The 16,632-nt window shown below is 35.1% G+C and overlaps 1 protein-coding gene across 9 annotated transcripts in view; it reads left to right on the top strand.

The window, feature by feature from the left end:
* LIPI (lipase I) overlaps window positions 1–16,632 on the top strand; it is a 72,800-nt gene that overhangs the window by 35,558 nt on the left and 20,610 nt on the right. For all 9 annotated transcript variants that reach the window (XR_003426798.2, XM_027077534.2, XM_053220667.1 and 6 more), the window contains 2 exons: window positions 682–786; window positions 14,357–14,468. Coding sequence is in view for 8 of the 9 variants with exons in the window: in XM_027077534.2 (XP_026933335.1) it covers window positions 682–786; window positions 14,357–14,468 (217 nt within the window). In the remaining variant the exon portion in view is untranslated. The remainder of the gene's footprint in view (window positions 1–681; window positions 787–14,356; window positions 14,469–16,632) is intronic.

Genomic DNA, 16,632 nt, shown 5'->3' on the forward strand with positions numbered 1-16,632 from the left:
CTAGAGTTAAAATCCTTAATTCTCAATTCAGTGTTCTTTCTACCTCGTTCACATTTCAAATTCAGAGGTAGAAAGTGGAAAGAGACAAATACATAAAGTGGGAAGCATTTTCAATATATATGTGTATGTGATAATATTTCAAATTTACTAATAATGTATATATTGGAAATAAACATATTATATACATAATATATAGTGTATATAGATGCTATCTACACTTCATGTATTATATATAATGTACAGACATATATACTATATCTCTTTGAATGTGTATTTGTAGGAGAATTGGGGGGTGTACTCATGGAACTAAATTCTGTGTTTATTTTATCTAATAATTTTATTCTGCTATATTTACTAAAAAGATACAAATAAAATTCTTAATTTATGATATATTAGTAAAAACTGCTACAAATGGATTATAGCCATATAGAGTATTCTAACCTCTGATAAGATTTCCAGGGAGTAGATTTGCTTGTGAATCTTTAATTTGAATTATCATGTAATTAAAATAAATATAGTGTAAAATTATTTGAAAAGTCATTTTTAAGTTATAAAGATCCTGAACTATAATTATAATAATTATTATAATACATTGATCCTTTAGTTCCGTTAGTGATTTGAAAGCTTTGTGTGCTATTTGCTTGAAGTCTAGTTTCTAATGTTTTCTTTCTCAAATCTCAGGTTATCAAGCTGAGCTATGGAAAGATGTTTTAAAAGAAAGAAAAGAAAAAAGATTTCTCAGGACCACTGTGTTTTTGGATACTACTGGCACAAAACCATTCTGCAGTAAGTTAACATTTTCAACAAATGAACAAATAATTAGTTTTATATACTAATTTATATATTCTCCAAAATGTTCTTTCTACCCACTCCAATTTCATCATGTAATTTCAAGGAACTCTGAAATTTGTTAGAGCCAAATTCAAATAAGGACTTGATATTTTAGATAGAATGAACATATGCGTTGGGCAATATTTTCCCAAAGAAACAATAAAGTCTGTTTGTTCTTTTCCTCCAAATTTGCCTGATTATCCTTCCCACCTTTAGAGTTATGTCAACATGTACCAGATTATAGAGTTCAAGACATCTGTCTACACTATTAATATCCTTTGGGAACTGAACCTAAACTATATAAATACAAAATGTATAAGTAAATAATAACTTCCCCTATATATTTAGAGACAAGAGAAAATTCAATGAACAAGAGAGAATCTCTTAGAAATATATTAAATAATTAGACTTATGAGGAGCTATTTTAAATTTTATTCTGTTTAAAAATGAAAAGCTGGTAGTTGTTTATAAATAAAGGTAAATCCTATTATAAGAAGAATCTTACAAGAAGTTTCAAGTCACTGCCATTGACTTTAGTTACTGATGGATAAGTACTTAAAATCGATTCTCGTATTTAAAAGTATTTTGGGGGCTCCTGAGTGGCTGTCAGTTAAGCATCCAACTTTGGCTCAGGTCATGATCTTGCAGTTTGTGAGTTTGAGCCCTGCCTTGGGCTCTGTGCTGACAGCTCAGAGCCTGGAGCCTGCTTCAGATTCTGTGTCTCCCTCTCTTTCTCTCTCTGCCCCTTCCTGCTCACACTCTTTTTCTCTCTCTCTCTAAAAAATAAATAAACATTTAAAAAATAAATAAAAAATAAAAGTATTTTTAGGGCTGTTAGTGTTAATATTTTGCAGACACAGTTGCTATCAATTTTAAGATATTATAATTTTTAAAATATTTTAAAATAATTTTTAAAATATTAGTGTTATATTGTACCATTTGGAATTAGGCCTATTATTTAATTAAAATTTTTACTAAATTAAATTTAGATTCAAATGCAGATATAAGAAATACAGAGAGCTTCTGTGTACACTTTATCAAGTTTTCCTCAATGTTAATATTTTGCAACATAATATAATTATAATATAACATCACCACCAGGATATTCATATTTCCCCAGACACTCCTCTGTGTGTGTGTGTGTGTGTGTGTGTGTGTGTGTGTGTCTGTGTGTCTGTGTGTGTGTGTGTAGTTCTGTACAATTTAATCATACGTTTAAGGCTAGTATCTGTCACCACAGTGAAGATCATGAACAGTTCCATCACCACAAGGATCCTTTGGGTGATACTTTTATAACCACATATACCATCCTGTCCTGCTTTTCTAAAATTTTGTCATTTTGCTCTTAATGATAGAGAACAAACTGAGGGTTGATGGAGGGAGGTGCGTGTGGGATGGGCTAGGTAAGTGATGGGTATTAAGCAGGACACTTGTGATGAGCACTGGGTGTTGTATATAAGTGGTGAATCACTGAATTCTCTTGAAACCAATATTGCCCTGTATGTTAACTAACTAAAGTTTAAATTTAAAAAAAAGAAAAAGAAGATACAATAAAAAATAAATAAAATTTTGTCATTTTGAAAATGTTATTTAAAGGGACTCATTCAGTATGTGACCTTTTAATTGCCTCTTTTTTTTTTTCACTCAGCTTCTCTGGAGGTTTATCCATCATTCCTTTTTATTGCTGAGTAGTATTCCATGGTATATACGTACTATAGCTGGTTTAATTGTTCATCTCTTAAAGGACACGAGGGATATTTTTAATTTTGGCTTTATGAATAAAGCTATGAACATTTATATACAAGTTTTTGTGTGAATTTAAGTTTTTATTTCTCCAAAGGCCTAAGAAATGCACTTGCTAGGTCAGAAGATAATTAACTTTATAAGAAATTGACCAAGTGTTTTTCAGAGTGCTGTATCATTTTGCAATCCCCTCAGCAAAGTATGAGTGATCCAATTTCTCTGATTTCTTACTAATAATTGGTGTTGTCATTATTTAAAAAATCATTCATTCTAATAGGTGGATAGTGATGCCATATTGTGGTTTTAATTTTTGTTACCCTGATGGTTTATAATAATGAATATCTTTTCTGTATATCCTCTTTGGTGAAATGTGTGTTCATATCCTTTGCCTATTTCTTAACTGGATATTTTATTTTATTTTATTTTATTTTATTTTATTTTATTTTATTTATTTTTATTTTATTTTACATTATTATTATTTTTTTTTAATTTTACATCCAAATTAGTTAGCATATAGTGCAACAATGATTTCAGGAGTAGATTCCTTAGTGTCCCTTACCCATTTAGCCCATCCCCCCTCCCACAACCCCTCCAGTAACCCTCAGTTTGTTCTCCATATTTATGAGTCACTTCTGTTTTGTCCCCCTCCCTGTTTTTATATTATTTTTGTTTCCCTTCCCTTATGTACATCTGTTTTGTCTCTTAAAGTCCTCATATGAGTGAAGTCATATGATATTTGTCTTTCTCTGACTAATTTCACTTAGCATAATACCCTCCAATTCCATCCACGTAGTTGCAAATGGCAAGATTTCATTCTTTTTAATGGCCGAGTAATACTCCATTGTATATATGTATACCACTTCTTCTTTATCCATTCATCCACCCATCGATGGACATTTGGGCTCTTTCCATACTTTGGCTATTGTTCATAGTGCTGCTATAAACATGGGGTGCATGTGTCCCTCCGAAACAGCACACCTGTATCCCGTGGGTAAATGCCTAGTAGTGCAATTGCTGGGTCGTAGGGTAGGTCTATTTTTAGTTTTTTGAGGAACCTCCATACTGTTTCCCAGAGTGGCTGTGCGAGCTTGCATTCCCACCAACAATGCAAAAGAGATCCTCTTCCTCTGCATCCTTGCCAACATCTGTTGTTGCCTGAGCTGTTAATGTTAGCCATTCTGACAGGTGTAAGGTGGTATCTCATTGTGGTTTTGATTTGTATTTCCTTGATGATGAGTGATGTTGGGCATTTTTTCATGTGTCAGTTGGCCATCTGGATGTCTGCTTTGGAGAGGTGTCTATTCATGTCTTTTGCCCATTTCCTCACTGGATTATCTGTTTTTTGGGTGTTGAGTTTGATAAGTTCTTTATAGATTTTGGATACTAACCCTTTATCTGATATGTCATTTGCAAATATCATCTCCCATCATGTCGGTTGCCTTTTAGTTTTGGTGATTGTTTCCTTTGCTGTGCAGAAGCTTTTATTTTGATGAGGTCCCAATAGTTCATTTTTGCTTTTGTTTCCCTTGCCTCTGGAGACGTGTTGAGTAAGAAGTTGCTGTGGCCAAGGTCAAAAGGTTTTTTTCTGCTTTCTCCCTGAGGATTTTGATGGCTTCCTGTCTTACATTAAGTCTTTCATCCATTTTGAGTTTATTTTTGTGTATGGTGTAAGAAAGTTGTACAGTTTCATATTTCTGCATGTCGCTGTCCAGTTTTCCCAGCACCCCTTGAAGAGACTGTCTTTATTCTATTGGATATTCTTTTCTGCTTTGTCAAAGATTAGTTGTCCATACGTTTGTGGGTCCATTTCTTGGTTCTGTATTCTGATCCATTGATCTGAGTATCTGTTTTTGTGCCAGTACCATACTGTCTTCATGATTACAGCCTTGTAGTACAGCTTGAAGTCTGGGATTGTGAGGCCTTCTGCTTTGGTTTCCTTTTTCAAGATTGCTTTGGCTATTTGGGGTCTTTTCTGGTTCCATACAAATTTTAGGATTATTTGTTCTAGCTCTGTGAAAACTTCTGGTATTATTTAGATAGGGATTGCATTGAATATATAGATTGCTTTGGGTAGTATCGACATTTTAACAATATTTGTTCTTCCTATCCAGGAGCATGGAATCCTTTTCCATTTTTTTTGTGTCTTCTTCAATTTCTTTCATAAGCTTTCTATAGCTTTCAGTGTATAGATTTTTCATCTCTTTGGTTAGATTTATTCCTAGGTATTTTATGGTTTTTAATGCAATTGTAAATGGGCTCTATTCTTTGATTTCTCTTTCTGTTGCTTCATTGTTGGTGTATAGGAATGCATACGATTTCTGTGCATTGATTTTATATGCTGCAGCGTTGCTGAATTCATGAATCAGTTCTATGAGTTTTTGGTGGAATCTTTAGGGTTTTCCATATAGAGTATCATGTCATCTGCGAAGAGGGAAAGTTTGACCTCCTCCTGGCCGATTTGGATGCCTTTTATTTCTTTGTGTTGTCTGATTGCAGAGGCTTCCAATACTATGTTGAATAACAGTGGCGAGAGTGGACATCCCCATCTTGTTCGTGACCTTAGGGGGACAGCTCTCAGTTTTTCCCCATTGAGGATGATAATAGCATTGGGTCATTCATATATGGCTTTTATGATCTCTAAGTATGCTCCTTCTATCCCTACTTTCTTGAGGGTTTTCATCAAGAAAGGATGCTGTATTTTGTCAAATGCTTTCTTTGCATCTATTGAGAGGATCATATGGTTCTTATCCTTTCTTTTATTGATGTGATCAATCACGTTAATTGTTTTGTGGATATTGAACCAGCCCTGCATCCCAGGTATAAATCCCACTTGGTTGTGGTGAATAATGTTTTTAATGTATTGTTGGAGTCGGTTGGCTAATATCTTGTTGAGGATTTTTGCATCCATGTTCATCAGGGAAATTGGTCTATAGTTCTCCTTTTTAGTGAGGTCTCTGTCTGGTTTTGGAATCAAGGTAATGCTGGCTTCATAGAAAGAGTTTGGAAGTTTTCCTTCCATTTCTATTTTTTGGAACAGCTTTAAGAGAATAGGTGTTAACTCTTCCTTAAATGTTTGGTAGAATTATGCTGTAAAGCCATCCAGCCCTGGACTCTTGTTTTTTGGCAGATTTTTTATTACTAATTTGATTTCCTTACTGGTTATGGTCTGTTCAAATTTTCTATTTCTTCCTGTTTCAGTTTTGGTAGTGTATATGTTTCTAGGAATCTGTCTATTTCTTCCAGATTGCCCATTTTATTGACATATAATTTCTCATAATATTCTCTTGTTATTGTTTTTATTTCTGTTGTGTTAGTTGTGATCTCTCCTCTTTCATTCTTGATTTCATTTATTTGGGTAATTTCCTTTTTCTTTTTGATCAGACTGGCTAGTGGTTTATCAATTTTGTTAATTCTTTTAAAGAATTAACATTGACCTGTTCTACTGTTTTTTTGGTTTCGTTAGCATTAGTTTCTGCTCTAATCTTTATTATTTCCTGTCTTCTGCTGGTTTTGGGTTTTATTTGCTGTTCTTTTTCCAGTTCTTTAAGGCGTAAGGTTAGGTTGTGTATCTGAGATCTTCCTTCTTTAGAAAGGCCTGGATTGCTATATACTTTCCTCTTATGACTGCCTTTGCTGCGTCCCAGAGATTTTGATTGTGGTGTTATCATTTTCATTGGCTTCCATATACTTTTTAATTTCCTCTTTAACTGCTTGGTTAGCCCATTCATTCTTTAGTAGGATGTTGTTCAGTCTTCAAGTATTTGTTACCTTTCCACATTTTTTCTTGTGGTTGATTTCGAGTTTCATAGCGTTGTGGTCTGAAAATATGCATGGTATGATCTCGATCTTTTTATACTTGCTGAGGGCTGTTATGTCCTAGTATGTGGTCTATTCTGGAGAACATTCCATGTGCACTGGAAAAGAATGTGTATTCTGCTGCTTTAGGATGAAATGCTCTGAATATATCTGTTAAGTCAATCTGGTCCAGTGTGTCATTCAAAGCCATTGTTTCCTTGTTGATTTTCTGATTAGATGATCTGTCCATTGCTGTGAGTGGGGTGTTGAAGTCTCCTACTATTATGGTATTACTATTGATGAGTTTCTTTATGTTTGTGATTAATTGATTTATATATTTGGGTGCTTTCACATTTGGCACATAAATGTTTATGATTGTTAGGTCCTCTTGGTGAATACATCCCTTGATTATGATACAATGCCCTTCTGCATTTCTTGATACAGTCTTTATTTTAAAGTCTAGATTGTCTGATACAAGTATGGCTACTCCGGCTTTCTTTTGTTGACTATAAGCATGATAGATGGTTCTCCATCCCCTTATTTTCGATCGAAAGGTGTCTTTAGGTCTAAAGTGGGTCTCTTGTAAACCAATGGATCTTGTTTTCTTATCTATTCTGTTACCCTATGTCTTTTAATTGAAGCATTGAGTCCATTGACATTTAATGGGTGAGTACTGAAATATATGAATTTATTGCCATTATGATGCTTAGAGTTTCTGGTGGTGTTCTCTGGTCCTTTCTAATCTTTGTTGCTTTTGGTATTTATTTATTTATTTGTTTATTTATTTATAATTTCATTTTTTCTCCTCTCAGAGAGTTCCCCTTAAAATTTCTTGCAGGGCTGCTTTAGTGGTCACAAACTCCTTTAATTTTTGTTTGTCTGGGAAACTTTTTATCTCTCCTATTTTGAATGACAGCCTTGCTGGATAAAGAATTCTTGGCTGCATATTTTTCTGATTCAACACATTAAATATATCCTACCACTCCTTTCTGGCCTGCTAAGTTTCTCTGGATAGGTCTGCTGCACACCTGATTGGTCTTCCCTTGTAGGTTAGGGAGTTTTTTCCCCTTGTTGCTTTCATGATTCTCTTCTTTCCTGAGTATTTTGTGAATTTGACTATGATGTGCTTTGCTGATGGTCGGGTTTTGTTGACTCTAATGGGGGTCCTCTGTGCTTACTGGATTGTGATGTCTGTATCTTTCCCCAGGTTAGGAGAGTTTTCTGCTATGTTTTGCTCACATAACCCTTCTACCCCTATTTCTCTCTCTTTCTCTTCTGGGACCCCTATGATTCTGATGTTGTTCCTTTTTAATGAGTAACTGATTTCTCTAATTCTTAAATCATGCTCTTTTGCCTTAATGTCCCTCTTTTTTCTGCTTCATAATTCTCCATAATTTTGTCCTCTATATCACTGATTCTCTGTTCTGCCTCATCCATCCTTGCCCCTGAGGCATCCACCCATGATTGCGGCTCAGGTGTAGCATTTTTTATTTCATCCTGACTAGTTTTTACTTCTTTTATCTCTGCAGAAAGGGATTCTAATCTATTTTGAACTCCAGCTAGTATTCTTATTATCATGATTCTGAATTCTGGTTCAGATATCTTGCTTGTATCTGTGTTGGTTAAATCCCTTGCTGTCGTTTCTTCGTGCTCTTTTCTTTTGGGGTGAATTCCTTTGTTTTGTCATTTTGAAGGGAGAAAAGGAATTAATGAGGTAGAAAAATTAAAATTAAAAAATATTAAAATTAAAAAATTAAAAACACTCATACAAAAAATCGAATAAATGATGCTAGATCCTGGGTGTGTTTTGGTTTGGGTGTTGAAAGTGGTTTGATAGATTAGAGAAAAAAGGGGGAAACAAAGGAAATTGTTTGAGAATTTGAAAAAAATGAAAATACTGAAATAGACTAAAATGAAATGATGGAAGTAAAATAGAATTTGAAAAAAATTACACAAAAGTGAAGAATATAGTAGAAAAAATTAAAGAAATATATTTTTAATAGAAATTAAAAATAAAAATAACTTTTTTCTCTTTCTGTATTCAAGAAAAAGAGGTGAAAAAAAGAAAAAAGAAAGAAAATTGAATAATTGGACCTGCTAACAGATTGAAATAGTACTTAAATTACTTCATTTTCCCCTGGAAGTCAGACTATGAAGCACTTTATAGTACATAAACTGAGCAAGCGGTGAGACTTGTGTTCTTGAAGAGCTTGGTCAGCCCAGTTAGTCGGGGCTTAGTGTAATGGCTCCCTTATCCACTAGATGGCGCTGCTAGCCTACTGGGGTGGATTGTTGTGGCACTTGTAGGTGCATATGCGCAAGTGTGGGAGCAGTGAAAATGGTGTCACCCAGCTACTCAGTCTCTAGTATTGGAACTCTTTTCTCCCTGATCAGCAATCGTGCACCCGTCCTTCATCTTCAGCTTCTGTCCACTTGCTGCTTCCACACCATTAGTGCCCAGACCCCAGGCAGCACTTCCCTCCAGAGTTTTGTCTCAGATGCCGCTGCCTTCCCCATCCCCCCACTTCTGAGGTACTGTGGCTTTGACCTGCTCTGCCCCTCTGCAGAGGGTCTCACAGAGCAATAGTCGGGTGCTGGCCACACCCAGGAATGCTTGCGGGATCATGCTGCTGCCGATGCCCACTAACTGCGGCTGGGTACTAGCCCGCCCCAGAAAAAGTTCGTAAGACAGTGTAGCAGCAGCACCTCAGGGGTATGGAAAATAATAACACACATCTGGCACCAGGCTTCACCCCAATGTCCTTGTTCCAGCACCAGTGAATGTGGCCCTTCTCTGGGGTCTGCTGGGCACAGGTGGCCTCACAGCCTCTACCAAACGTCCTTCCAGCAGTGGAACCGCTTCTCCCCTTGTAGCCCGAGAACCTGTCGGACCCCACTCTGCTCCTGGGGATTCACCCTTTACACCAGACCACCGTCAGGTATTGAGCTGCAGAGTTGCAGACTGTGATCCCCTTGTTTACAGTCTTAATGGGATTTAAACCCTCTCCTTTCTCCTTTCTCCCTTTTTAGTTCAGTCCCTGAAGCTGTTTCCAATTTTCCACTTTCTCTCCAGCTGCTTTTAGGGAGGGGTGCTTTCCCCTTATTCTCCTCCACCATGTCCATCCTCTCTCTGCATGCAAAAGCAGTTCCCTGCCCTTCATGTTTTCTCTCTCCCCAAGTTCACCTCTCCATGCCACGTACCTGCTGAATTCTGTGGTTCAGGTTGTGTAGATTGTTGTGTTAATCCTCAGATTAGGTTTCTAGGTGTGCAGGATGGTTTAGTGTTGGTCTGGCTGTATTTCATGGATGTGAGACACACAAAAACCTTCCATGCTGTTTCGCCATCTTGGCTCCTCCTCCCAGTTTTCTGAAGTTTAGTTTTGAGATGACATGGTGAGGATTTGTTTAGTATCCTATTTATGTTCACTCAGCTTGTTGAATCTTCATGTTAGTTTCCTTCACCAAATTTAGAAAGTCCTCAGCCATCAGCCATCATTTCTTTGAATACTCTTTCAGCCTCACTCTCCTTTCTCTCTTTTTGATATGATGATAACACAGAAATTACATCTTTTGTTTAGTCCCACAAGTGTCTGAGGCCCTGTTAATTTTTTCCCCCTCAATCTCTTTTCTCTACATTGCTGAGATTGAGTGCCAAATTGAACTGTCTTCAGATTCACTGATTTCTATCCTTTATCATCCACTCTACCGTCAGGCACATGCAATGAGTTATATATACATTACTGTAGTTTTTACTTATGTAATTTCTACTTTCTTTTCCAGTTTCTATTTTTTTGCTCAGATTTTTCTATTCATTTTTTTCAAGAAACTGACTTTGAAGCATTTTTATAATGGCTTCTTTGAAATCCTTGTCAGATAATCCTAGCATCTGATTCATCTCAGTGTTGGCATCAATTGATTTCCTTTCTCACCAAAGTTGTGATTGTCTTTGTTCTTGGTATAATGGGCAATTTTCAATAATGTTTTGAGCATTTTGTCTATTATGTTGGAATTTGAGTCCTATTTAAATCTTTTATTTTGAGCAGGCAGCTATTGTTTAGATTTTAGCTTTATTCTGAGACTATGGCTTTAGATGTATAAAAGTTCAGGATTTTTATAGTTGCCTGGTGACTTCCTTCTTTTTTTCTTTGTACATAAAATTGCCTCCTGATTTTATCTGATTCTATCACAACAATTTGTCTCATAGACCCCTTGAATCTGTGTCTTTTTTTCCATCTTGAATATTATGTTCTATAGTATTTTGTTTCACTTGTTGTTTAACCATTAGTATTTATTATGGATGCTATTACATCAAATACTCTATTTACCAGTTGTTTTTCTACATTTTATCTGGCCTTCTTCTCCCTCCCCTACTTCTTCCTTTTGGGTTTAACTTCTATCTTACTGAGCTCCTTTACTTAGCATCATGCCTCCTGTGCATGGAAGCTGACATGCATCCTCTGTGTCCATGCTAAATCTAGTTCCCAGGTCCTGTAGGGATCCAGGGCTTCAGTCCTCCTTATGTTTTGCCTTTATTTTCTCTTCCTTTCTGCCTTATGATATTTTCCCTGCCTTCATCTGAGCTTGGTTTTGTATTTAATTTATGGATTGTACAGTCATCATTTCCATGTACTTGTAATATGAGATGGGCTTTTTCTATGACATCTTAATATGTCACACTACCAGAAATCATCTGAGAGAGTCTGAACACCTACTTTTCCGGGTGAGGTGAAACAGTCTTTTGTCTAAAGCTGGGGAGTCACTTCAGAGTAAGAAGTGGTTCTTCAGTCTCTTGTGTTAGAATTTCTTGAGGTCCAGTGGTAAATAAATTATCTCATTTAAGGTGGTACTAAGTAAGCATCAGGCATAAAACAAGAAGTTACTCTTGTCTGTTCGGTAGCAACATTTAACACCTAGCCTGCATGGTGTTACTACATGTATTTCTCACAAGATAATTTCATACATTCCATGTTCTGTTTTTATATGTTTTCTTCTAAGAAATAGTTCACAGTACAGGGACTAGTGTCTACCTCCCTTATATAAACTATGATGGAGATGGACTGTACATTCTAGTCCATAAGTTACAATATCACAACAGGATTGGGATAGAACTAAAAGAGTGGGTATTGCCTTACACTGGATTGCAGCCAAATGTAGCCCACTTGGCTGTTATTGGTACTATGGAATGGGCATCTAAGCAATAATAGCATTGTGCTTGAAATACAGGAGGAAGAGTGGATATTGATGTTAGTTGGTAAAAGGGGTAGATGTAGTGCATACTTAAAAATATCTCTTTGATGTGAATTTAAATCTTCCCTCTGGGTATTTCCTGTCCAGATGTGTTAATATTTTCTCATCATAGAAATGAAAGTGTCTTAAACTTGCTTTCTTAGCTAATCTTCTAGCTCATGTTTGGAAGTGGTAGCAATGGGATCTTGAAGCAGTCTGTCTTGTGATTTTGGGGCAGTGTTTCTGGCTGAGCCTTGTTCTCTGGCCCTGAATGCTTGTTTGAGCTACATATTCCTTAATAAATTCTTCTGTGCTAAAAAAAATCTCACAGGGAGCCAGAACTTTCTCTATAGTTCAGACAACACTGAGTATGGGGGTGAGTTCAGTATCCTTGCCTCTGAAATATGTATCAATTTTTAGCTGGGAATTTTTTTCTTCCTCTTTTATTTTTTTAAATTTAAATCCAAGTTATTTAACATTTTATGTAGTAATGGTTTCAGAAGTAGAATTTAGTGATTCATCATTTACATTTAACCCCCAGTGCTCATCCTGATAACTGCCCTCCTTAATGCCTATCACCCAGTTAGCTCATCCTCTCACCCCATACCCCTTCAGCAACCCTCAGTTATCTGTATTTTAGAGTCTGTTATGTTTGACCCCCTTTCTATTTTTATATTATTTTTCTTTCCCTTTCCCTATGTTCATCTGTTTTGTTTCATAAATTCCACACATGAGTGAAATCATATGATACTTATCTTTCTCTGACTGACTTATTTCACTTAAGCATACATAATACACTCTAGTTCCATTGACATTGTTGCAAATGGCAAGATTTTATTCTTTTTGATCACCGAGTAATATTCCTGTGTGTGTGTGTGTGTGTGTGTGTGTGTGTGTGTGTGTGTGTCAGTGGACATTTGGGCTCTTTTCACAATCTGGCTATTGGCAATAGTGCTGCTTTAAACATTGGGGTGCATGTGCCTCTTCGAATTAGCATTTTGTGTCCTTTGGATAAATACTTAATATTGCAATTGCTGGGCCATAAGGTAGTTCTACTTTCAAATTTTGGAGGAACCTCCATACTGTTTTCCAGAGTGGCTCCACCAGTTTGCATTCCCACCAACAGTGCAAAAGGGTTCTCCTTTCTCTGCATCCTTGCCAACATCTGTTGTTTCCTGAGTTATTCATTTTAGCCATTTTGACAAGTGTGAGGTGGTATCTCATTGTGGTTTTGATTTGTAGTTCCCTGGTGATGAGTGATGTTAAGCATCTTTTTAGGTCTCTGTTAGCCATCTGGATATCTTCTTTGGAAAAGTGTCTGTTGATGTCTTTTTCCCATTTCTTCACAGGATTATTTGTTTTTTGGGTGTTGAGTTTGACACGTTCTTTATAGATTTTGGATACTAACATTTTATCCAATATATCATTTGCAAATATCTCATCTTATTTTATCGGTTGCCTTTTAGTTTTGCTTATTGTTTCCTTCACTATGCAGAACCTTTTCATCTCAATAAAGTCCCAATAATTCATTTTTGCTTTTGTGTCCCTTACCTCCAGGGATATGTTTAGTAAGAAGTTACTGTGGCCAACGTCAAAGAGGTTGTTGACTGTTTTCTTCTCTAGGATTTTGATGGTTTCCTGTCTTACAATTAGGTCTTTCTTCCATTTTATTTTCGTGTATGGTGTAAGAAAGTGGTCCAGGTTCATTCTTTTGCATGTTGCTGTCTAGTTTTCCCAACACCATTTGCTTAAGATACTGTCTTTTTTCCATTGGATATTCTTTCCTGCTTTGTCAAAGATTAGTTGGTCATACATTTTTGGGTCCATTTCTGTATTATTTATTCTGTTCCGTTGATCTATATCTATTTTTGTGTCAGTACCATATTGTCTTGATGATTACAACTTTGTAATACAGCTTAAAGTACGGAATTGTGATGCCTTCAGCTTTGATTTTCTTTTTCAACATTACATTGGCTATTTGAAGTATTTTCTGGTTCCATACAAATTTTAGAATTGTTTGTTCTAGCTCTGTGAAGAATGCTCATGTTCCTTTGAAAAGGGGTTGCAGTGAATATGTAGACTGCATTGGGTAGTACTGACATTTTAACAACATTTGTTTTTCCAAATCAAAAGCATGGAATATTTTTCCATTATTTGTGTCTTCTTCAGTTTTTTTCCCATAAGTGTTACGTAGTTTTCAGTGTACAGATATTTTGACTGGGTATTTTGAATAAGAGCTACTACGAGCTGGGTATATATAAAAATACTTAATTTTACAGTCATTCCTAAAAAACAATGAAATTGGGAATTATATTTGTCAAGCAATTTTAGCTAAGACAATTCCTCAGATAAATATGGAAACTTATCATATTTATTTTAGGTGTGCTACTGAAAAATAAAAATTGTTTCATTGATCTAAACTATGATTTTTTTTGGTTTGCATACCAGTTAGTATTCTCTATTTGGCCAGCTCTTTACCATACCAATGACTTTCTGGCAGGTTTTTCCATTTCTCATTTTCAAGTCTAGTTAAAAATTGACAAAATGAAAATATATTACCCATGTACAAAATGCCTCTTGATATTATGTGCATATATAATATGTGTCTAGATTACATGTATGTAATTACATGTATTACATGTATATTACATATAATACATATATTATACACACATATTTACAAACACATCTATATCTGTATAGGTACCAAAAATAAGTAGAAAATAATAATAATGTCAATTGCATTCTATATTTTTTGTAGGCTATTATTTTGTTCTCAGTATAACTGTTCTGGATAACAATATGAAAAATGGCTGTATTACATTTAAGTTATTAAACCAGCTTGGAATGGTTGAAGAGCCAAGGGTCTATGAGTAAGTATAATTTAGTAATTTTTTTCTTTCATAAATTAAATGTTTGTTTTCTTGAGCATCCACTTTGGAATATAATACAAATAGTGTAAATTTTTTTCTCCAGAGAGTCTTAAAATATTAAATATTAAAATATCTCAGGTGTTATATTCTAATTCATTCATTGTCTGCAGAAAGATGTGGAATATGAAGTCTACTACTTAACTTCTTTATGTCATACACACCTAGGGACTACAAACATTAGGAAAACTTTTTTTTTCTCTTTTGATTGTCATTCCCGTGTTCTTCTTCTCAAACTACCTTGCCTTCTATTTCTCTCTAGTTTTCAGGCAACATTGTATTCACAGTGATATGACCAAATGTCAAGTAACTTCTGTCAGTAGAGCGACCCAATTTCAGTATTTCAGAGAAACACTTGCAGCTACAAATCCTACAAAATAGAAGAGGGTTTTTTTTTGCTTAATCTTCTATTTAGCTTTTTGTGTATATATGTATGTTATATATACATATTTTAAAAGTTATCTAATCATCTCAAAGAATATTCTCAGCTTGAATTTGTTGAAGGTATACCTGTCTATTTCATAAGTTCTCAAACAAGGAAATTCATTTTCTGTTAAATAAAAGAATGGTATGAAGATACATGCTACTATTAAAATTGTGGTTTCCTCAGGGTGCCTGGGTGGCTCAGTTGGATAAGCGTCCGACTTCAATTCAGGTCATGATCTCTCGGTTTTTGAGTTCGAGCTCTGCATCAGGCTCTGTGCTGACAGTTCAGAGCCTGGAGCCTGCTTCAGATTCTGTCTCCCTCTCTCTCTGCCCCACCCCCGGGCCCCCATCTCTCTCTATCGAAAATAAATAAACATTAAAAACATTTTTAAATAGTAGTTTCCAACCTGCTGTGCTAGACTTCTAGAAATCTATTAAATAATGTAACTTTTTGAAAGGCTCACAGGTGATGAGATAAAAGAAACACTTTATTTTATTACACCTGGACTTACAACAGTTTGGTTTAAGTTTAGACTGATTACTGATGACATCATTCGAATTTCAGGAAGCATAGTTGGTATATCCAACGTTTACTGTTGTCACAGTCTAGGTAGTTACAATACCTGAATTGACTAAATCTAGTGTGTGATGGGATTCAGACTTGAGTACATCATGACATCCAAATTTATCAACCATTAAAGTGAACCAGGAAAAAGTCTCTGCATGCTTATATATTTGCACATTAGTGTCACAAATAACGGCAGTGATGTATGTAATTTTACAGTATTATTATGAACCTTTGTTTAAAGTCTAAAATAACAAAAATATACAAAGTAGCCATAGCTCATAATAAACGAAGTTTGTTTTGTAGATAAATCTTTAACACCTTAAAATCCACAAAGAAAATAATAGTAAAAGAAGTATATTATGATCAAATATTGAGAACCTGTGTACTGACATAACATAGAAACTATTTATAGTATCATGGGATACTAAGGCCACTCTTGGAAATAACATTCTGAGTCATAAGTCAGAGAAAATTTTTTTAACTTTGAGATAAATGGATTTTTAATATTAGAGCCTTACCAAATTAGTTTTCATAAAATTTTAAAAGGCTTTGCAGATAATTTAGTAGTTTGATAAAACTTGTCCTGAGTGAGCATCAATTATTTTTGTTTTTTCCCTTTTCTCAACTTCTTTTCAGTCACCCAAAGACTATTAAATAAATCAAACCGGGATTTCAATCTAAATTCTTCATTTACATCAAGGCCCACATTTTAATAAGAGAAACTTCAAATTCTTTCCACCTAATTCTCAGCATGATTGACTGGGTTATAATAGTTATTTTGTAATAGTTTATTGCTTTATGTTGCTTAAAATAGTGTATGTATGTGCCTATCTGTGCACACACATATGCATATGATCCTTTATTTATTTTTATGAAATATATGCTTTCTTAGCTTTTGAATCCACTTATTCAACAGTGTTATTCAGCAACACTAAAATTTATTCAGGCGTTTCGCTAAATAATGGATACTCAAACTAAAACAGCACTGTTATGGTTCTTAAGGAAGTCACAGAACACTGAAGGAGACTGATGAGTAATTACAGCTTTAAGTAATAAGATCTATAGTAGCAGAATACTTATGTGCTGTGGGTGTATGAAGAGGATGCAAGGAAA

The sequence above is a fragment of the Acinonyx jubatus genome, chromosome C2 (genome assembly GCF_027475565.1).
Source record: "Acinonyx jubatus isolate Ajub_Pintada_27869175 chromosome C2, VMU_Ajub_asm_v1.0, whole genome shotgun sequence".
Lineage (NCBI taxonomy): Eukaryota > Metazoa > Chordata > Mammalia > Carnivora > Felidae > Acinonyx > Acinonyx jubatus.